Source organism: Heptranchias perlo, chromosome 13 (genome assembly GCF_035084215.1).
Source record: "Heptranchias perlo isolate sHepPer1 chromosome 13, sHepPer1.hap1, whole genome shotgun sequence".
In the NCBI taxonomy this organism is placed as follows: Eukaryota; Metazoa; Chordata; class Chondrichthyes; order Hexanchiformes; family Hexanchidae; genus Heptranchias; species Heptranchias perlo.
This window is the reverse complement of record NC_090337.1, coordinates 24,838,570-24,862,515: the sequence shown is the minus strand read 5'-3', so window position 1 is coordinate 24,862,515 and position 23,946 is coordinate 24,838,570. Positions and strand designations below refer to the sequence as shown.

Genomic DNA, 23,946 nt, shown 5'->3' with positions numbered 1-23,946 from the left:
GTGCAATTGTCTCTGCCTCTGTGCAAAGCATTCCGTGCTCCAACAACTCTCCCCAGAAAGACATTTCTCCTAATCTCTCTCCTCACTCTCAGAGATAATTTTAAATTGATGACCCCTTGTTACTGACTCTCTAAGCAGTGGAAATAATCTCTCTTCTCACCTTATCATAACCCTTCATGATTAAATTTGTTCTTAGCCTTCTCTACTTCAATGGAAATAATCCCAGTATCTCAAAATCAATTGGTTGCAAAAAATGGCAGATCAACAGCAATGAAGATCCACTTCCAAGGTCAACAGTCCTGTTACTCTTTGGCCGCTAGATTCCTGTATAACATGGTAAATTTCCAACATGTCACAAAAGTTACAATTAACAGATCAAAATGTCATAGTCATTTTCAAAATGTGTGCCTTCTGATTAGATGATAGCCAACCTTGGTCTATTGCCTAGAAATAAAGAATAAAAGAACAGGACTGTATCATATCCTTGGGCTGTCCCAAAGAGCTTGACACAAAGAATGATCAGTACATGGAATGGACTTTCTGAAGGTGAAGGTGAAGGTGAAAACCTTTGAACCATTTACCAAAAAAATAGTTGCAGCAATAAGGGGACTTTAGGCGCTTTTTGGATGGATGAATTAAGATGGGCCGAATGGCCGTTCTCATTTGTAAGAATATTCCCAATTGAAATCAATGGAAAGGAAAATTGGGCGGCGTGTACCACGGGCGGTGTGTATAACGGGGAGGGCGTGTACCACGGGCAGTGTGTACCACGGACAGCGTGTAGCATGGGCGGACGATCCGATACCGTCGGTTTTATGCCCCCGCCGCAGTTGAAAGTTACCCCCTATATCTTTGAACGTTTACTGTGATTCGTGAAGATAAAGTGTTGACAATTTGGGAGTAAATTGCTGAGTGTGTCCTGCTGGTGGAGACCTCAACAATGGGGACAATGCATATCTGAATATGGCAGGGCCACTGATAGCAGCTGGCAAAGGCCTAGCTTCCCCACCAGCAGCAGGTACTCGGAAAATGAGCCCATGTATTTCTTATCTCCTAGACAACAAGGACAACCACAGTGAAAAAGATCGTTGAAGTAAATTATTGGCTCTGGTCTACAGATCTGGTTTTACAACATCATGGAGAAAGGTAAGTGTAGAAAGTTGTATCATGTTAAAGAGGAATGAATTGTAATTAGAAAAGTGAAACTATGCAGCGAATTAGACTTGTGCAATAATTGCAATCTTCAGTGTGATGTGGAAATGTTTCTGATCGGTTTTCAATAAAACTTAGGTTCAAATTGCCTTCCAAAGGTTTTCTCTTTGCATGGGGCTATCAGGAGAGAAATTTGTGTAGCGCCGGAAACTGACGTAAAATGGCCGTCGCTCCTGGAACGGGCATCCAAAGATGCGGCCCGAGGCTTGCTGAAAATTGGGCCTCGGGGATCACCTCCATAAGACAGGCGAGCTGCGGATGCCAGTCGGTCATCTCAATGCAGGTCGCTGATCAGGGCCTTGCGAAACTCTGCTGGCTCCGATGCCAAGCCCTGGGAGGGCGGCAATTGGTGGGGGCGGTGAGGTCACGATCGGAGGCTGGGGGAAAGAGTGGAGGGGGTAGGTGAGCGCTGGCCTGCTGCATCCCATGGTTTTAATCCACATTCGGGTAAGCATTTGGCTCTCTAGATACCTGTTGGCCACTGCAGGCATAGTTACACATATTGGTAGAGTACTGTTACTTCCTTCAGGATCTGGGTGTTTTGATGTTGCTGTTTCACCAACACAGAGGTGTCAAAGGGAGTGGGAGGAAGGTGACAATATTTGGCAGTCCCCTCTATCCATAAGTCAGAAGACAAACCTGGGAGGACATCACCAACGTGGCCAATATTGTGTTCACCATCCATAAAACCTGGCAAGAGGTCAGAAAATGTTTCCATGATGTGAGAAAACTGAGGCAAAAACTTACTATCAAACATCAGGAACACAAAACCACGTGTGCTGTGGTCCACAAAACAGATAGTTGGCGCATATACTACTCATACAAAGCAAACAATTAATCGATTGAAATGTTTTACTTTTGTACTCACTGATACATGTACAATTTCTTTAAGTCTTGCACCATTATTTTAATTATTAAGGTGATGAAATTCAGCACTTTGTGGCACCAATTGAAGAAGATGAAAGTGATTTTGTGACTCCTCTTGAAGAGTCTATGAACAATCTTCCAGATGACAACCAGGACTCAAATAACAGTGTGGCCGATATGATAAATGGGGGTAAGAATATTATGTAATACTTGGATATTATACTATAATTATGACCAGAAAATAGTTATAATATTGAGAGAAGAGATTATAGTTGGAAATATGTGAGGCCATTTAGAATAGTTAATGATGATATCTCATTGACCTGTGTAGAAATTCTTTAAATGTAAGAAGATAAAAACATCTGCTTGGGCATCTACTGAAGCTTTTTACCTCATGTTAAAGAGGAATGAATTGTAATTAGAAAGGTGAAATTATGCAGCGAATTAGGCTTGTGCAATAATTGCTATCTTCAGTGTTGTGTGGAAATGTTTCTGATCGGTTTTCAATAAAACTTAGGTTCAAATTGCCTTCCAAAGGTTTTCTCTTTGCATGGGGCTATCAGGAGAGAAATTTGTGTAGCGCCGGAAACTGACGTAAAATGGCTGTCGCTCCTGGAACGGGCATCCAAAGATGCGGCCCGAGGCTTGCTGGAAATTGGGCCTCGGGGATCACCTCCATAAGACAGGCTAGATGCGGATGCCAGTCGGTCATCACAATGCAGGTCGCTGATCAGGGCCTTGCGAAACTCTGCTGGCTCTGATGCCAAGCCCTGGGAGGGCGGCAATTGGTGGGGGTGGTGAGGTCACGATCGGAGGCTGGGGGAAAGAGTGGAGGGGGTAGGTGAGCGCTGGCCTGCTGCATCCCATGGTTTTAATCCACATTTGGGTAAGTATTTGGCTCACTGGATACCTGTTGGCCACTGCAGGCATAGTTACACATATTGGTAGAGTACTGTTACTTCCTTCAGGATCTGGGTGTTTTGATGTTGCTGTTTCACCAACACAGAGGTGTCAAAGGGAGTGGGAGGAAGGTGACAATATTTGGCAGTCCCCTCTATCCATAAGTCAGAAGACAAACCTGGGAGGACATCACCAACGTGGCCAATATTGTGTTCACCATCCACAAAACCTGGCAAGAGGTCAGAAAATGTTTCCATGATGTGAGAAAACTGAGGCAAAAACTTACTATCAAACATCAGGAACACAAAACCACGTGTGCTGTGGTCCACAAAACAGATAGTTGGCGCATATACTACTCATACAAAGCAAACAATTAATCGATTGAAATGTTTTACTTTTGTACTCACTGATACATGTACAATTTCTTTAAGTCTTGCACCATTATTTTAATTATTAAGGTGATGAAATTCAGCACTTTGTGGCACCAATTGAAGAAGATGAAAGTGATTTTGTGACTCCTCTTGAAGAGTCTATGAACAATCTTCCAGATGACCACCAGGACTCAAATAACAGTGTGGCCGATATGATAAATGGGAGTAAGAATATTATGTAATACTTGGATATTATACTATAATTATGACCAGAAAATAGTTATAATATTGAGAGAAGAGATTATAGTTGGAAATATGTGAGGCCATTTAGAATAGTTAATGATGATATCTCATTGACCTGTGTAGAAATTCTTTAAATGTAAGAAGATAAAAACATCTACTTGGGCATCTACTGAAGCTTTTTACCTCAGTATGAAGATTCTATAAATAATCTTCTAGACCACAATCAATCCCTATATTACATTTGTTGTTCTCTTTAAAGCTCTGACTTGTCCATTAAAATCTTTAGCTGCCTTAAAGAGCAGCTAGACATTTTGAAGTGCAAATAGGGTCTCACAAGGGTTAACAGACTTGAATAGAAACGAAGAACAGTCAGTGCACCTGGATTTCTTTTCTCTTTTAGGTTTGCAGTCAGCTGTGCTTCACAGCATGTTTATTGTGCCTGATGATGTCTTATAATGCTTGTAAAATAGAATTTTGACAGGTGAAACATAATTGCTTAGTGGATGTCAGGTAGTAAACATTTTGTCATTTCAATTGGCTGACTATTTGTAACACTTTTGAATGGATAAGATGTTGAATAACAGAATCAAAGTGGATGAACACCTGGAGGTTACAGTTTGACATTTTAAGATGTGAACGCTTTGAGGCACATGAATAAGAATGATTATCTACAACTTTCTACTTTTTATTTCTATTATAGGGGATGTTCTTTATGATCTCCAAAAAACCCATATCAATGTATTGAAAGAAAAGTGTGTATACATAACAGAGTATGCAGCTGAACCAAGAGGAGGCCCCCTATTCAACAAGTTTGCAGATCTATGGATTGTTGAAAGCACTGCATACCCTTTGCAGCATGAAGGCTCAGAACGTGTGGGCATGGGTGAGAATGTCACGTCAGTCCATCCCCTCAGCTTTACGGAGATTTTAAAACCTGCAACTGGAGAGGAAAAACCTCACAGAACCACCATTACAAAGGGAATAGCTGGGATTGGAAAAACGATGTGTGTAGAGAAGTTAATTCATGACTGGGCTACTGGTTCTGTACTGTCAGAATTTGATTTCATATTCATATTCCCGTTCTGTAAGCTCAATATGCTGCCACAAAAGACAATAAGCCTGGTGCAGCTTCTCCAGCATTATTATCCACACATGCAGCATTGTGAAGAAATATTGACAAGCAAGTCAATTAAATCCTTGTATATTTTTGACGGACTAGATGAAAGCAGACAAGGCCTAGATTTTGAAAACCAATTAGCTTGCTATGATGAGAATGAATCAGTGTCACTTGGATCTTTACTCACAAATCTCATCAGAGGAAACATTCATCCTTCTGCTTCAGTTTGGATAACTACCAGACCGGCAGCCATGGGGCAAATACCTCTCTGTTATTTTGACAGACTGACTGAAATACAAGGATTCCACGAGCATGGGAAGAAAGAATATTTTCACAAGAAATACGAAAATAGGTACCTGGCAGAAAAAATGATCTCAGTTATGGACAAAGAAAGGAGCTTTTCCCCACTATCTTACCTGCCCATTTTCTGCTGTGTTTTATCGACCATTTTGGAGGATGCACTTAAATCATTTCAACACTATGGGGTCGGTGATTACATACCTGTAGCAACCACATCTGTCTACACCAAATTCCTAGTGCATATCATTTCCCACCAACAACAAAAACTGGAATATTTAAGAGGCACGAAACAAACCATTGCTGAATTGTTGCAGTCAAAGAAAAAAGCTATCATCAGTTTGGGGAAACTGGCTTTTGATCTGCTGAGAGGCCAGACACTGATATTCTATGAGAATGATTTAAAAACGTACAATGTTGATGCTTCCCTGGCCGAGGGGGGACTTTGCAAGCTTCTTGTGATAAACGCAAATGATTCGAAGAAAGCCTTCTGTTTTGTTGATGGGGCACTGCAGGAATACTTTGCTGCTTTGTATGTTTTTCTTTCCTTTAACAACAGCAAATATAATCCTTTAATGACTGCGTCTAACACGATGACATTAAGGCGATTTGAAAAACCCAGCTATTTCCATGTCTGTAAACAGGCATGTAAAGAAGCAATCAAAAGCTCTAGTGGTCACTTAGACCTATTTCTCAGATTCCTTTGTGGATTAGGAACAAAAACAAACCAGCAGAGCTTGAAAGGACTGATGACAAGTTGTGAAATGAATCGTGATGATATAACAAAGATTATTCAATTTTTGAAAAAGAAATTGCAAAAAGACATTCCTCCAGAAAAATGCATTAATCTTCTACAGTGTTTAAATGAATTAGATGATAATTCACTCGTGATGCAGGCCAGAATGAACATGACTGCTGGTGCTGTCACTTCTCGGACTCTTTCACCTGCAGAATACTCAGCGCTGGCCCTTGTTTTGCAAATGTCAAGTATAGATACGGGAACATTAGATTTATCACAACACAAAATATCTTCAGTTGGTCTGCAGAGACTGGTACCAGTTCTACATCGTTTTACAAGTTTAAAGTAAGGACTTGTGCTTCCCTTTAAAAAAATGATGCCACTGGTAAAGCAGTAATTTACATCTCAAAGAGGGAACTTATTTGGGTGCTTGTAGTTTTTTCAGCCTTTGATTTATACAGGCTTATATAAGTATAAAGAGTTTATTGTGAGGAGTGGATGTAGTATAAATTACCCTACACGCTGACTTAGAATTACATTTTAATTGCAATGCATCTGTTTTTAAAATTATGTGAATCATTTATTAATAATTGTGAATAAATGGATAGATTTCTTTTAGCTGTCAATCAAAACCTCAGAATAGTGAAGAGACGAATTTAATAACACATTTAAATGTCTAAAAACGGAAGTAAAGGGAACTGGATGGTTCAGTGGATTTTAGACTGTCCTTCCTGGTATCAAGATTCCAATCTAGCCCAGACTAATGCAGTAAAAGCCTGCCTTCTGATGTCTTTTAGAGTCCTACACAAATTTAGTTTGGGCAGCCTGAACACAATTGAGAGTGGCTATTGTCCCACAGCAAAATAATTGCCCATAATTCAGTCCAAATTGCACCCTCACTCAGAGTGTGAGGTGGAGAAGGCTGGGGGAGGAAACAAAAGTATCAAATTTGTGCAGGAGGAGGGTTGAAGTACATCAATAGAACAATGTAGTTGGAGTTTTATTATGCATCTATACTATACCTGGCCTATGGCTTCTTCAGTGCAGTACTGAGGGAGTGCTGCACTGTTGGAGGTGTCATCTTTCGGATGCGGCGTTAAACCGAGTCCATGTCTGCCCTCTCAGGTGGATGTAAAATCCTGTGACACTATTCTAAGAAGAGCAGGGGAGCTCTCCCCGGTATCCTGGCCAATACTTATCCCTCAACCAACATCACTAAAACAGATTATCTGATCATTAGCACATTGCTGTTTGTGGGACCTTGCTGTGCACAAATAGGCTGCCGAGTTTCCTACATTACAACAGTGACTACATTTCAAAAGTACTTCATTCGTTGTGAAGCACTTTAGGACATCCTAAAGTCATGATAGGCGCTTTATAATGCATGTCTTTCTTTCTTTTTTGATGGTGACAATGCGTTCCAAATGGAAAAGTATTCCACTCCTCAGTAACCAACCAGTAACACTCCTCACTTAATGAGCACAAAAATCACAAATTAAAAAGCAAACAGTACAGAATTGATAGCTTTACAAGTAGAATTTATCTTTATATCACACATGAGGACATAATTTTTGTGAAATATTTCTCTATTTCATGTACTTGATATCATGGTTGAAATAAAATAAGAGAGAGAAGGGATTCACTATAGCATCCCTAGAACCATTATCTAATTCTTGCATTAATTTAGTTGTCAAGATCCTCCTCCTCATGTTCAAATCTTTTCAAAGCCTCGCTTTGCCTAATCTGAGTGATACTAGTTTGCCTTTCTCTGCTTCTCTGACATTGGGTAATTGCTTTTACCCCTGCTCCACCATCAAAAGCTGATCTCTCACATGCCTGCGTACTCTAGAATTCGCTTCCAAAGCCAGTTTTCCTTGGTATCTATCTCCCTGGCCTCAAAAGCCTCCTAAAACTTAACTTTTCTGCCATTTATTTAGTCTCCCCTCATTTTCCTGCCTTGTGTACTTTGCATGAGGAATATATATATAAAAAATTGTTTTTGTAGTTATCATTTAAGGATAACATTCACATCTAACGTTTATTATTTTAAGCTTCATTTACTTGTCTAATGTGTGTTTAAATGTAACTGAGAAGCAGTGGCATGAAATCTGTGTTTCACTTGTGGCATTTACCACAACTCACGAGAGACAAAGCAACTCTTATAATGTCAGCCCACTCGTGAGATATGGATTGTATCCCACAGGTTCTCACCAGACATTCGCCATTTATGAGAGGAAAATCAGAATCAAAGCAGTGATTAGAGAGGATATAATTCTCAGAAGCACTATCTCTATTATAGGTTCTATATTCATATTAACACCAGATGAGTACATAATAATCATCTTTCTTTAGAATCAAACAACTGTTTTTTTTTCTTCTAGAAGGCACATATATCTTATATAGGATAAATAAATGTTCGATTTTAGTTCCAAATTTGTTTGCAATCTGTTTCCATTTAGGATGATTGGATCGAATTTGGGAGATTCTGGAGCCAAAATATTGTCTCAAGTGATGAAAAGTCCAGACTGTAAATTGGAAAATCTGGAGTAAGTAGTAAAAACACTGTGCTTAATACTTTATACAGTGTGACCACTATTCAACTTGTAGAGGTGCATTAAATGAGTCATATACTGTGAGTTAGAACATGCCAGCTGTGTTATCTGGGCAACGAGCTCAGAAAGTGGAAAACAAGATATAAAACAAAAAAAGTTTATTTTTTTTTATTATTCGTTCACGGGATGTGGGCATCGCTGGCGAGGCCAGCATTTATTGCCCATCCCTAATTGCCCTCAAGCATTTGGAAATGCTTATTTTTCAGACAGATAGCCTAAGAACATTAGACGGTCAGATTTCTTTTTTGAAATTACTGTTATGTCCGAACTGTTTCTAAATTCCCTGGGACCTTTAGCAAAGGAAAATATCAATCTACTGTGTTCTTGTGTTCAGGCACCAAGTAAATGAGGCCTGGTCAGTGTCGCCCACATTCCAAGAACAAATAAAATAAAAATGCTCCATTGGTCAGTCCACTGTACAGGCATTACAGCACGCCATTTACACATGTAGCAAAAAGCAGCAATATTGGGAGTTAACAAGCAGGGAATTATTCTCCCAAAACTCTCAATAATCCACAGTTAACTCCTGAATGGCACACCACAAAGCAATTTCTAGACTATAGAATTTGAAATTAACTGTTATGGATATATAACTTTAGCATCGTTTGTCCTTTCTAAATCATATAGGTTGGAAAAAAATGACCTGACGCATAGATGTTGTGAGGCACTAGGCTTCATCCTGAGCAGTAATAGGATGCTGACAAATCTGAACCTGAGCAATAACAATCTAGGCGATAGAGGGATATGTTTATTGTCTACAGCACTGAAGGAGCCTCAGTGCAGAATACAGAAACTGAAGTAAGTGAAATATTCTGCATGTATGATTTCAAATGTTTTTATATATAGAAAAATATGAGATTGTCAGTGGCAGTGACAGGGTTCTGTACTGCAGCTTCCTTCTGTCCAAGCCTCTGACAGCACAAGTTTCCCTTCTCAGCTCCAAAATCAACCTGTCCCTGTTTTCTGACTCCATCCTTACTTCATTTAAAACCACTGTCATTCCTCCTCTCCTTAAAGAATCTGGTCTAACCCACTTATCCACTCCAAGTAGCACCCTATTCCAAACCTTATCTTTCCTTCTAAAGTCTGGAAATGTAGTGCCGTGCAACTATTATCCCACCTGTCTCACCATTGAGTCTCTCAAATTAGACTTACTGATACCCACAGCACCGAAACTGTATTAGTCACCTTGACTAACTGCATCCTTGTGATTGTGATTGTGGCTCGGTACCCCTGCTCAACCTCTCTGCTGCCTTCAACACCATTGTCCATTCTATCCTCCTCCAAAGCCACCCTACAGGGTACCGTTCTCTCCTGGTTCCACTTTAATCTATCACATCCTAGCTCTACCTTTCATCCTCCTCGTTGACCCCACAGCTGTGTTTCAAATGGTTAAATGCACAAAATGGACTAGAAAGTTCCCAGATTTGACTCTGGTCTATGCTTTTATTTTGACATGGTTTGTTCTAATAGCATGGCAGTTACATCACAGCCATGAAAACTTCACCAAATGGTATCATTTTTATTTCCATTGTGAAGGTTGGCTAGAAAATAAAGGTTATCAGTTTCATGAGTGGAAATAAAAATATATTAAATAGAAAGTAATTGAGTTTAAAACAAGAGTAAACCATCTGTTGATGGGACTGAGGCAATCTGAGTATCTGATTTTTATTCAGTTTAGGGACCATGTGATTATTATATGAACATTAAAATTATTAACCATGTGACATGAATGGCTATAAATGAAATAATTTGTATAATTTCATGTTCAAACATATTAACTGCTTCTTGATCTCTTTAGCTTGAGCAATAATAATCTTTCATTTGGATGCTGGGAGGAACTTGTCTCTGTGCTCGTCACAAACCAAACATTGAGAGAGCTGAATGTGAGTAATAATAGAGTGGGCGAAGCAGGTCTGAGAACACTGTCTACTGCACTGAAGGATCCACGCTGTAAATTACAAAAACTGGGGTATGTCATTATTGTGAATCATCATATATATTCAATTATTACTATGTGAGTGACAATGGTACTATTCTCTCATTCAACCAAATATATATATATAATATATATATCTTTATACACATATAAACTAGTCCTTCTGCCATACCATTGCACATGGGGAGTCAAGACCAAGTGTAATCTTCAGCTGGAGTGGGGTTACAGGGTGGGGGGATAATTGGGGAGAGAGGAGGGAAGGGGATGTGAGAGAGAAGGCAGCAAGGAGCAAAGAAGCAGCTCAATATTAACATCAAGCACTCATGGTTGAGATATAGGGAAAATTTGCCCCACCAATGTGCCCTAACCTTAACCTCAGAATACCCCTAATGCTTCAGTTTGAATGTTTCATTTCTTATTGACCATCTTCTTTTGTTGTATATGTTGCTACAATCCAAGTATAGAGGAACTGCTACTATTGTGCTATTTTAACACATTAAGCTGTTTAACTAAATTAGGCTATGCTTCTGCTAAAATAGTGGACAGAACAACGTCATACAAATATTTGTCTACTAAGATCAGCCACAATAATTTCCAGGCTTTGCTGTTCACACTTAAGTGCGGATATCATTTGCTGGCTGTTGCCTGAAATAGTTCCCTCAAATGATTGAACTAAGCAGTGGTGAAAATGTTTGGGACAACTGTGATCTCCAGGGGTAGAAATTCTTCTGGGCTCGTTTTCAGGCCAAGAATCAGTACTGTGCAGGCAGTGCGCGCCCAATCACATGGGTGCAACTAGGAAGCAAAATTGGTCAGGGGCCCCCATTATCATTAAACAGGCGAGTTGCCAGTACAACTAGCTCTATTGATTGGCTGCTCGCCTAATGGAGGCATGAATATCGGACATCCCTGATGCTGTTTAAAGGCAACCTGCACCTCTTAAAAGGATGCAGGTAACTGTCACTGAAGGTTTCTCATGATGGTGGCCAAAGAAGAAGCTACAAGGGCTCTCTCGTTCTCGGACACTGCAATAGAGGTATTGGTGGAAGAGGTCGGTAGGAGGAACATCCTCTTCTCATCAGGTGACAAGAAGATCTCCAGTCAAGCTGCTCAGCAGCAGTGGGCAGAGGTGGTGGAATGGATCAGCATCATGAGCATCACCCCATGGACCTGGCTGCAATGCTGGAAGAAGTTTAATGACCAAACCAGAGTTACAAAGGTAAGACTCCTAACTCAGACCTCACATTACTCTCTGCTTAACCCTGCACTTCCTGTAGCCCCGGCACTCACAACCCTTCCCCCCCCCCCCCCGATTACCAGCATATTCCTCCAATCACTGCAACACACTTCACTCCGCCTCCTTCTGCTCCTAATACCACACTCTGTGCCTGCTACTCTTCTCACTATTAATTCCTTCACCTCCTCACACCTTTGCCACCCTTCATACACCAACACCACTATTCTACCTTGACATGCTCATCTTCAAAGCATCTCACTAGGCTACCACTAGCATTCTCCCTTGTTTCTTGCAGGACAAGCTCACAACCAATAACAGGGAGCAGACAAGGACTGGAGGAAGGAAACTGTCCATTAATGTCCACTCCCCAGTTGAGGAGGACATCATGGAGATCATGGGAATGGGTTGCGTGAGAGGTGTGGCGAGTGGCGAGGCTGGAGGACGCACCTCGCAGGGTTCTTCGCCACCTAACGCTCTTTCCCTTTTCACTGAAATCTCACCTTCACACATTATGCCTGACACACTGCTGCCGCTTTAAACTGTCACTCATCTGTCTCTGTTTATCCTTGACACTAAATGCTAATCCTGTCCCTCTCTGCCATTTCAGGTGAAGCAAATGTAGAGTGCCCAGAGAACAAGGAGCTGGAAGAGGGCAGCACTCTAATGAAGACACAGCATCACTCAACCTTACCCTAGCAATGACCAGCTCAGAGACTGGCATCACACATTCTATACAGAATAGACTAGATGGGTCTGCACTAGGAGACTCACCAGGCACTAATGTGCAGGAGCATGGGCAGGGGGATAGGATGGCCCAGGAAGCAGCTTGCCGGAGGAAGAGCTCGCATCCTGGCCCTGCTGCAGAAGGCTCAAATGAAGACCTGATATTGCTGATGTCACCTGTTGCAGCCTGAAATGAGCCTGTGGTGTAGAAGTTGAGGGCCATGGTTACGTTTACAGCCACAGGCAGTGCTGTGTGGTGCCTTAGTTGCCCCCCTTCATCACTTACTTGAGGGCTGCTGCTGGCATCGCAGTGGCTCAATCTTCAATCCCGCTTTGCCGGCGAGCTGCCTGTTACTGTCTGCAGCTTGCCTTCTTGATGATAATGAGGCCTGAGGCCCAATATTGGGTGTGCCGTGGGCCTCACCATTCAGATGCAGGGATTGTCCCCTGTGTTCCCTGTGTGCCCAAAAATGGGTGTGCCCGAATTTCTAGGCCTAGATATTATTTGCTCAGCATTATCACATTTGTACTTTGCTGTCACGGAATATGTTAACTAGTTCACGAATACAAGGAAGAAACTGTCAGTAATTAATATTTTGTTCCAGAACTAATATTTTTTTTGTGTTTAGGCTGAATAATACTTCTACACTTGATTTTGGGATGATGGGCTCTTATCTAGAGGAAACTGGAGTGGGAATAATCTGTGATGTGCTAAAAGATCCAAGTTGCAGACTAAAAAGTTTAGAGTAAGTTGGAAATATATTGTTTATCCATACAGTACAACCTCGCCTATTCCCACCAAGCTGCTTAAATAGGAGACTTGTGGCATAGACAGCACTAAAACCCATCGAGTCCGTGCCAGTGTTTTTCTCCACATATATCTTTGTAATAATTTCATATTTACTTTGAAACTAGAAAAAATAACCAAGATAGTGCATCTTTGTTTAGTGTATCATGTAAAAACATTCTCATAAGAATTTCCATTGCTGTTGTCTCTGCATATTCCAGAGTTCGAGGCAAAGTTTTATTTTAACACATTCCTATGAATCTATAAAACCTGCTTAAAAATCATTTCAGTGAATTTTGTTTTCCTTTCAAGCAAGCAAGCAATCCAAAACCTGTGCAGAAAAATATGTTGGGGTAGAAATTGGTATACATTTCGCACGTTTGCTGGGTCCAAAATAAATGCCACAAAGTTGAATTTTGCAGAATTACATCCCACACTGGAATGGCGTGGCAGTGCGCCCGATGCCATCTTGGTTCAGTGCACTTCACTGGTGTCCCTGACTACTGCTTGAAACAAACGCAGACATCGTTTAAATATGTTAATAATACGTCAGGATCCTTTTGTAAAATAGGTGCCCGTGTGCACCTGAAACGTCACTTCCTAAACCTGCCCAGCAAACCATGGCAGGAACAGTCAACCATGAGCCTTCACAAGTGCTATTTAAAAGGATACTCATTTCCATTAGGTGAGTCTCTGGTTAGTCGTTTTAGGCTTATAGGGTGCTTCTGGGACAAGATTTTGGCTATTTTGACAAGTGTACGTCTGTGAAATACTTTTGCAGGGTGGGTTTGTGGAGAGCAAATATTGTTTCACATGATTCACTTGTTCTTAAGCTATTGGACTTACCCTTGAGACTCCCAAATCAGGAGGAAGAGCAGCAGCAAGGAATGCAGCAAAGACCTGCCCAGGCTTCAATAGGAAGACTTAATGCTGGGCAGGATTTCTACCTGAAATTTGGAAAATGAACTATATAAAATAACCTAGAGTGCACAATTCTAAAAGGGGTATAAGAACAGAGAGATCGGGGGGTATACGTGCACAAATCGTTGAAGGTGGCAGGATAGGTTGAGAAAGCGGTTAAAAAAGCATACGGGATACTGGGCTTTATAAATAGAGGCATAGAGCACAAAAGCAAGGAAGTCATGATGAACCTTTATGAAACACTGGTTCGATCACAACTGGAGTATTGTATTCAATTCTGGGCACCGCACTTTAGGAAAGATGTGAAGGCCTTAGAGAGGGTGCAGAAAAGATTACTAGAATGGTTCCAAGTATGAGGGACTTTAGTTACATGGATAGACTGAAGAAGCTGGGGTTGTTCTCCTTGGAACAGAGAAGGTTGAGAGGAGATTTGATAGAGGTATTTAAAATCATGAAGGGTCTAGACAGAATAGATAGGGAGAAACTGTTCCCATTGGCGGAAGGGTCAAGAACCAGAGGATGTAGATTTAAGGTGATTGACAAAAGAACCAAAAGTGACACGAGGAAAAACTTTTTTACGCAGCGAGTGGTTAGGATCTGGAATGCACTGCCAGGGGGGTTGGTGGAGGCAGATTCAATCATAGCTTTCAAAAGGGAACTGGATGAGTACTTGAAAGGAAAACATTTGTAGGGCTACGGGGATAGGGCAGGGGAGTGGGACTAGTTGGATTGCTCTTGCATGGAGCTGGCACAGACTTGATGGGCCGAATAGCCTCCTTCCGTGCTGTAACCTTTCTACGATTCTATGATTCTAATGAAGAGTTGCATAGCAATGACCCCATTTTTATGTAACAGTAATGAAGCACTCAAACATTTTGTAATCTGTTAACATCCGTGAGAAACATGAACTGGGAAATGGTGTGCTGCACAGTCTGAGTGGAGAGTCGGCAAACTTCCAAAAGAAAACATTTTTCTGGTCCTTCCTTGCATGATTAATGCCAGTGGGACTGTTCCCACCTATCGGAATTATCAGCTGCATCTCCCCACTTAACGAGGGTGAAATTCGCTTCGTGCGGTAACGCAAAACGGGCGCTAGCAAACTGGCTACCCATTTTACTCGCTGCCCGATTTTCTTTTCCACTTACTTCTCATCTTTTCAGTGAGAATTGATCGGTATTCTTTAGCTTCTTATTGATGGTTCAGTGATCAAAATCTGGAATCAGCTTCGCCAGATGTTCTGTAACTTCTTTCTACTGCCTCCATATCAATAATCATAGAGCTCATTGTGGATGCTAGTAACATGCTGTTATAAAATAGGATTATCAAATCAATGTCACTTGATCTGTTCCATATACACAAGTGAAAAATAGTTTCTAGCACGTTCCTACCAAAAAATATGTCCATCGCCACAAAATTCCTGAAACTTTAATTTTTAGCATGGAGAGCTTTTGTTTTAATTTCCTTGCACATGCACCTAAAAAAATATTTTTTTTCTACTCTAAAGGTTGGCCAGCAATTGCCTCACACAGAAAAACTATGAAGAACTTACCTCTGCCATCAGAATCAATCGCATGCTGACCCATCTGGATCTAAGTTCCAATGTTATTCAAGATACTGGAATAAATGTATTGTCTATAGCATTGAAGGACTCAAGCTGCTCAATACAATCACTAGTGTAAGCAAAGATTTATTAAAAAAATGTCATAGCTTTATATACTAGTGTGGTTATAAATTTGACTTCACAGCATTTGAAGAGACATTAAAACAGTAAGTGTGGTGGCATAGTTCTATATACTGCTACATTAGTACTGTATACTGTGGGACTTTTGTTGGTGGTGGCCATGAAGGGTGGCCACCTGCTCACGTGCCCACAAGAAAAACAACAACAATCATAACATGCATTTATATTGCATCTTTAACGTCCCAATATGATTCACAATGGAGATAGATAGAGAAAACAAACACTGAGCCACAGAGGGAGAGATTGGGTGCTTGGACGAAAAGATGGATTTTGAAAAGTTTTTTAAAGTGAGAAGTGCAGAGGCAAAGGGGTTGAGGGAGAAAGGGAATTTGAGAGAATAGGGTTGAGGTGGCTGAAGGATACATCACCAATGTTGTGGTGTAGGGAGGGACACACACACAAAAGGCCAAAGTCAAGCCAAAGGGTGCAGGAGGAGATATAAGGCTGGAGAAAGTTTCAGAGTTAACGCGGGGCAGGGCCTTGGGGAGCTGAAGATGAGGATGATGAGTTTAAATTTAGTATGTTGCTGGGCAGATCAGTGAGGGTGGAGGTGATGAGTGACCAGGACTTAGTATGGGATAGGATATGGGCGGGTGTACTTTGGACAAGTTGGAGTTGATGGAGATCAGAGGATGGAAAGCCAACAAGGAAAGAATTGGAGTGATCAAGTGTAGAGGTGACTAAAGCATGGATAAGGTTTCAGCAGCAGAGTTGCTGAGGTTGTGTCAGAAATGAGCACTATTGCACAGGTGGAAATAAAGGGCCATGGTGATGGACAGGATGTTTGGTTTGAAACACGGCTCTGGGTCGAAATTAATACCAAGGTTTTGAATGATCTGGTTCAGCCTGAATGAGTGTCCAGGAAGGGGGATGGAGTCAGTGGTAAAGGAGTAGAGTTTATGGCAGGAACCAAAAAAGATGCCTTCAGCCTTGCAAAATATTAATGTATCAATAATTGATATTCACTGTGTGAAGATTATCCAATGTTCATGTATATTTCTAATATCATCTTTATAGGATGACCGATACAAAACTAACACCTACTTGTTGTGAGAAACTTGCCTCTGTGCTAGTCACAAACCAAACACTGAGAGAGCTGGATCTGAGCATGAATAAACTGGGTGATTCAGGAGTGTGCGCACTGTCTACAGCACTGAAGGAACCACACTGCAAACTGGAAACTCTAGGGTAAGTGCATATCCTGGAGATTTGTCAATTAAACATAATTTTTAAAATATTTTATTCCTGTTATGACAATCAGTTTAAATTCGTAACTGTGATGAATCGTTCACATTATTTAACTTATCCTGTTTTATTTAAGTCTTTGCATTACAAAAGCACTGGATTGTATGGACTCAGGAGGGCAGTGTTATTATAGGCTTCATTTTAGCACCCGCTATCGGGTGCTTTCCTGGCGGGGGGGGGCTCCAAAAATCGGGGAATCCTGGAGTGGGTCGGGAGCCCGGCTCCAACCCGCCCACTTCCGGGTTCTCCACAGACGTGCCGACGTGCGCACGCAGCCCCCGCACGTGGGACTCCCGCAGGCAATTAAAGCCAGCTGGGTGCCAGTTGACAATATTTACCTTGCTATTTCAGGTCATTAACAGACCTGATTAAGGGATTATGTGAGGAGGGGTGGGATTTTATATACAACTGGGACTGTTTCCCATTCTGGGGGAAACACTCCCAGTTGAAATGGACGTGTTGCAGCCATCAGCCTGTGGCAGCTGCAAAGGTCCATTTGACAGGTGGTGGGGGGGGGGAGACCCTCACTCATTGCAGGAGGCCACTCTGTCACTTGGGACAAAGTTTGGCCTCCACCACCCTCCTCCTGACAAGAAAATTCACCAACTTGCACACTTACCCCGGGGTCCAGGGACATGTACCTACCTTGCAGACCCCCTCAGATGTACATCTTCCGGATGGGGGCCGCCGTAGCTGCAGTCATGACCTCCTCGGAGGGCGAACACCATCACCAGCCTCGCCGGCCACGCCGTCCACTTCTGACACGTGGAGCTCCACAACAGAGTGCTGTGACACATCCACCTGTACAGCAGGAGGGAGGGCAACCGCAGAGAGAGATGCGTCGCAGAGGGCACTACCCTCACCACAGGGTCCACAGACCGAGGCTCAGCTTCCTGGACCTCTCTGAGCAGCAGTGCACACGGAGGCTCAGAGTCACTCGACATGTAGTCGTGGATATCTGCAGCCTCCTTCATGCCGAGCTGCTCCCGGTTGGCCCGAGCACCATCTTCTTACCTGTCGCTGTCAAAGTCACCACTGCCCTCAACAACTTCTCCTCCACATCCTTCCAGGGTGCCACCAGGGACATCGCCGACATCTCTCAGTCGTCTGCACAAAAGAGCCCTGCAAATACACCTACACCCACTCTGCAGTGACACAATGGGTGGCATCAGTTGTGGGTCTTCATTGTGATCCTCAGGAAAGGGCATTATTGCACAAACCAGACAAGATTCGCAAAGACGTGGCAGTAGTGGTGCCAATATAATATGTGATGTGAGTTGGTCAGAAATTCAATATAAGTAAAAACCATGACAAACCCTCAAACACCCTTGTGCATCCCCTTCATGCTCACGACATGTTTGCCTTATGCTGCCTACTGCACATATGTGATGCATGCCCTGTGGCTGCAGCACAGGTAGTGGCAGGTTGAGTAAGGCTGACTGTGAAAGAGATGCACGAGCGGGTGAGTATGAGATAGAGCCATGAAATTGTATGAGGATTGGGTTGAGTGGTAGTGGCGGGATGAGTACTGGCAAGGTGAGTAAGTGCAGGTAAGATGAGGATGAGCTTTGAGTGGGTATGAGGGGTGATGTGACAGAGTAGTGTTGGCAGTGCAGAAGGAGATGTGGGGTGGGGGCGGTGATGTGGCAGATGGAGTGTAGGGGAATGAGTAAGTGTACTCACTATGGCTGACCTACTTAGGTCATTGCAGCGCCTCCTGCACTGTATGCAGGTGGGCGATATGTTGGTGGTGCAGGTGACCTCCTCTGCCACCTCGAGCCAGGCCTTCTTGGTGGCAGAGGCAGGCCAATTTCTCCCGCCCGCCGGGGGCAAGATCTCTGTCCTCCGCCTTCTCCTCACCCCATCTAATGATACCTGGAGTGAGGTATCATTAAACTGGGAGCAGCCTTCCCCCTGGGCTGCTCCATGCTGTAATTTTTCCTATTTGTTGCAGCATCTGTCAGTGGCGGACTGCCCCTTTAAATAGAGCTCCTCCAGCTGACAGACCTTACTGCGCATACGCAGTCCGCCCGACGCGCAGCTCAGCAGTGGGGAACCCGGAAGACCAGGTAAGTGGATCCAATTAGGCAGCGATCGCATGGGGGGCAGACTGATTTCACCGGGCGCGTTACCCACGTGCCCAATAGCCCCCCCGCCGTGAACCCGCAGCCCTAGTAACATCGAGCTCTATAACTCTGTTGTTACTGAAGGAGCAATATTTTCCCAAGATATTTTCTACTATTGTTTAACAATAGAAAATAATTTTGGCAACATTCATAATTCTTCGTCAGAGTGAATTGGATGTTTGCATCTCGAGCCTCCCAGTGACACTGGTGAATAATTCAGTTATTCACTCGCGGCCTGATTTTAGCCACTGGCCAGTTTTTGACAGGTGAGTAATAGTGTGAGCTAGACACTCGCTGCTGCTCCAGAAATAAAGACCGGGATTTTAACTTCCAGGCCTCAGTTAAATCCTGCTGGCTGCTTCCCACATTGGAGTTGCAGCAGGAGTGCACCAAAAGAACCAGGGATTTTGCCCCCAACATCACTAACTGTTCTTCTGAAAAGGATTAAATAAAATATATAAAATAGTTAAGAAATGCTAAACCAAGTACATTTCTGGGATAAGTTTGCTTTTTATACAAATTTACTAATTTGCAAATCATTATGAAATTTATTACTAATGATTTCCGTATATTCTTTAAAGTATAGTCTAATATGGCAGTAAATTTCTCTGGGGCTGAAACAATCATACGACCAGGATGCTAGTCTCTTCAGAAAAACAGTTCCAATTCATCCTCAGAGCAGCTGCAGTATCACACGCAGATGCCTAAGATCTCTTCTTTTGTAATTCAGAGAGAGGCATCTCCAGTTACACCAGGCATCCTGCAAATAGATCCCACGGGTCGCCAGAGATAAATATCTCAATCCAATTCTACAATCTATTCTAAAGCTATGTATGGGCTTCGAAATGGCATTGTGCGATAATAGCTCATGAACACTTAATGCACTCATACAAAATTCCCTTTTCTGCTATTATTTTAGTGGACGCATTATTCAATTTAAAATGTAAGTCACTCACCTGACGAAGGAGAAAGCCTCCGAAAGCTTGTGATTTTCAAATAAAACTGTTGGACTATAACCTGGTGTTGTAAGATTCCTTACATTTGTCCACCCCAGTCGATCACTGGCATCTCCACATCAATTTAAAATAAATGAGTTAACGCTATTGAAGTAGTAGGCAAAGGAATTCCGATGAACATTGTTACAAATTTCGAGTCTGTCTTTGAGATTCTTCCAGGATAGTGGTTCTGATCTCTCTTGTAAGCAGTCTGAACACCCTTTCTTTCAGGAGTGTGCCTATACTGTCCAATGTCCAATAGCGTAACCCAGAGGAGTAAAAACAGGACACCTTAATGATCTGAACTGGATATTGTGGGGCTGATTTTGGTCACACAATTTTTCAGCGTGAATGGGACAGTGGAGGAATGAAAATCAAAAAAATAAAATTGCTGACTTACCACCGGAGGCCCGCGATTTTCAACAGGGCCTTGATTAAGGTGCCCAGCACTCCTGCCAGAAACAGGCAGGAGCCTAATAAATATATTTAAATTATTGTCCTGTGGCATGATTAGGACCCGGATACCATTTTTGTCAGACTCAGAATTTAAAAAGCAGCGCTACCACAGCTGAGATAAAAGAACTTGGAAAGGTATTGATTGACATTCCAAAAGATAATTTAAGCCCAGGTTTCACAGAATGGTATAAATTGACCGATGATGGATTGCCAAACAAAGCAACAAAAAACTTAATACTACAATGAATCCAGAGCTTTTTGATTTTCTATTGTCTAGTTTGAAGAAAGATCTTATATATATTTTCATGTTAAATCACTGATTAAGCTTGCTGTTAATATTAAGTGTTCTGTTAATTTTAAGGGTGGGAAATAGCCAGTTCCAGCAATATTTAAAGGGACACTCACCAGCTCTAATTCAAATCGCTGAAAATGTTTGGCAGACATCTTGCTTGTATTTCTCACTCATTCTTAGATGAAGAATCACTATTTTTTTTCTTGTAGTAGCTGGAGATCCTTCAGGAAGCTCAATTTTGGATGCACTGGTGTGCTGAGTAGTTCTCTTGTCCACCCTCTTCGCTGCTGGGTAAGAGAAAGAGGCAGGACTGGTGGGATAAAGCCATTGGTGGAATTCCCACAAGTGCCCCCAGCGTACTGAACGTCTGCATGAAGCATGAAGCAGGCATATAGAACAGCAAGTGGCGGAAGTGGGGCCCAACAAATTTGAAAAGGCCGGTTTCCTTACTGCAGCTGGTTGCTTGTAAGAAAAGTGGCCTTCTTGGAAAAAGGTCAATTCTCTGCAGTTGAAAGGATGTCAAGGCTTTCGAGAAGGTGCAGAGGAGATTTACTAGAATGGTACCAGGGATGATAGACTTCAGTTATGCGAAGAGACTAGAGAATCTGGGATCGTTCTCCTTAGAGCAGAGAAGGTTAAACGGTGATTTAATAGAGTGGTTCAATCATGAAGGATTTTGATAGAGTAAATAAAGAGGAACTGGTCTCACTGGCGGGAGGGTCGGTAACCAGAGGACACAGATTTAAGGTAATTGGCAAAAGAACCAGAGGGGAGATGAAGAGAAATTTTTTTATGCAGCGAGGTGTAATGATCTGGAATGCACTGCATGAAAGGGCGGTGGAAGCAGATTCAATAGTAACTTTCAAAAGGGAATTGGATATATACTTGAAGAAGAAAAAGTTTCAGGGCTATTTGGTAAGTGCAGGGGAGTGGGAGTAATTGGATAACTTTTTCAAAGAGCTGGCACAGGCATGATGGGCTGAATGGCCTCCGTCTGTGCTGTATGATTCTATGAAAGCTTCTTTGGCTGGAACTGTCAGCATTCGGACCTAGCAACTGATTAACACTGCAATTCCCTCCCCCTCCACCCAGCAGGCACTCCAGATGCCCACCCACTTTATTCAAATATTCTGACTCTGGGAATTCTGACAGGATGAGGGATGTCTGCAGCCAATCCTGGAATCCTGCCCCACTATTGATATGTCAGCAGAGTGGGATTGCAGTTTTCAGGGCCTATAGACCTGCATGCAATACTGAATGGGAACCAAAGAATGTTTGCTACAATACCTGAATCTTTCAAAAATCCCAGCCCAAATCATGCAAGCGATGCACTTGCATAAATTCTGTTAAATGGTGTGAGGTGAAGATATTAAGAAATAAAGCAAAACCGGGGAAAGACACCCACATACTCCATCATAATTGCTTTAAAAAAATCAATGCTGCAAAAACTCTTCCAGTGTTCACAATAACCCTGACACTAGCCATAATTACATTCTTTATCTATTTCTGATCTCTTTAGGTTAAAGCGAACATCTCTCACTGATGAATGCTGTAGGAAACTTATGACTGCACTCAGCGCAGCTCAGACAATAACACATCTTGATTTAAGCGAAAACTCATTTACAGACAGTTCCATAAAGAACCTCTGCAGCCTCATTCTGACCTGTAGCAACTTGGAGGTTATAAGGTGAGTTTGACGTCCATATATTATTTATCCAAATTGTGCATGTACTATGTTTGCACCAATTCTGCTATGCGGTATGAGGTACAGAAGAAAAGCAAAAGAAAAGAATATGTGGAGTGAAATAGTGCTGTGCACTATTACAACCAGCTCTGTTAAAATGGTGGAAAAAGAAATTTCATACAGATGTATTCAATGTTCAGACTATCTTTGCATAGTGCAATTTCACTCTAAAGAATTCAAAGGAAATCCAGTGTTAATTGACGCATTTCGATGAATATATAGAGGGAGAATTTCTCATACAATCTGAGCAAGTAACTTTTCGTGGCAGGGTAATGGGACAGAAGCCATTTTGCCAATTTTCTACCGAAATCCAATTCTACCCTCGGAATGGGAATTTCCTCGGAGCTGCTTGCACTCTAAAACGGGAACTTTGTGCTGCACAAACCAAAGTGACAGTGGCGGAGCGGGAGTGGCTTCGAGGAAATTCCCAGCCGATAACTAAAGCTTGATTGCGCTCTCACGATCTTATAGAAGAAGCTCTGAGCTGTCCACAATGCACACAGATATTTGTTTATCTTGCAGAAAGCGTGGCAAATAAAGCACAACCTTCTTTTCCAAACTTGATAATATTTAAGTGACTGATAGATGCTCTGAAGTTTTGCTCATCATATACCATTTTTAGTTCAAATGAAATCTGACTTGATTAAATGTTATACATTCTTTTTAACTACGTTAACTGGTGAGTGTAACCAAAATGTAAATAGAAAGAAGGCAGATAATTCACACTATATATGCCGTTATAGATAGTTAGATTGCAATAACAATATATTTTTTAAAAGAAAGGATGTTTCATATATTTATCACTCACATTGATCATTTTAAGTCATGCTATTGATAATGAAGAGAAGTTTAACTTGCTTGAAAATCAAAGTATAATTAGTCAGGCTGAAAGAAGCCTTGCTGTTAATACGATATTTGTGTTTTAACCTGTATATGCCGCTGGTTAAAGGTGTTTTATACAGAAAGGTAGGGAGATGTAGAAGGCAGCAATAAACAGTAAAAATAGAGTGGCTACCTTATTTCTATTGTGTGTACTTCATAATATTTCTCTCTGTAGGTTAGAGCAGAACCACTTCACAACAAACGGACAGAGGGAGCTAAAGAAGCTGAGCCTGGAGAAATCTGGAGTTCAGATTGTTGTAGAAAGAAGAAACAATGTTGCATAACATTCTTTAAATTATAATCTTTTGATGTCCTTTGTAATTTGTTCCCTAATTCCTCTGATAACAAAAACATATTTTGAATATTGTTCTCTATAAATAAATAAATATAAGAACTAAGCTGACATCCTCCATTTCCTTGTTATATTACGTGGCAGTTTGGCATTGCTTAATGATATTTATTGGTTGTAAGATTTTCTGTGTTATAATTCTTGCAAAGAA

General features: G+C 41.8%; 1 protein-coding gene across 1 annotated transcript; it reads left to right on the top strand.

The window, feature by feature from the left end:
- The first annotated feature begins 1,136 nt into the window (after positions 1–1,136).
- LOC137331112 (protein NLRC3-like) lies at positions 1,137–23,730 on the top strand. Its single transcript, XM_067994718.1, has 12 exons — positions 1,137–1,146; positions 2,132–2,269; positions 3,438–3,575; positions 4,294–6,091; positions 8,206–8,292; positions 8,986–9,156; positions 10,160–10,330; positions 12,887–13,003; positions 15,470–15,640; positions 16,724–16,894; positions 22,340–22,507; positions 23,622–23,730. Exons 1-12 carry the CDS (start codon positions 1,137–1,139, stop codon positions 23,728–23,730), a joined length of 3,249 nt encoding a protein of 1,082 aa, XP_067850819.1.
- The last annotated feature ends 216 nt before the right edge of the window (positions 23,731–23,946 follow it).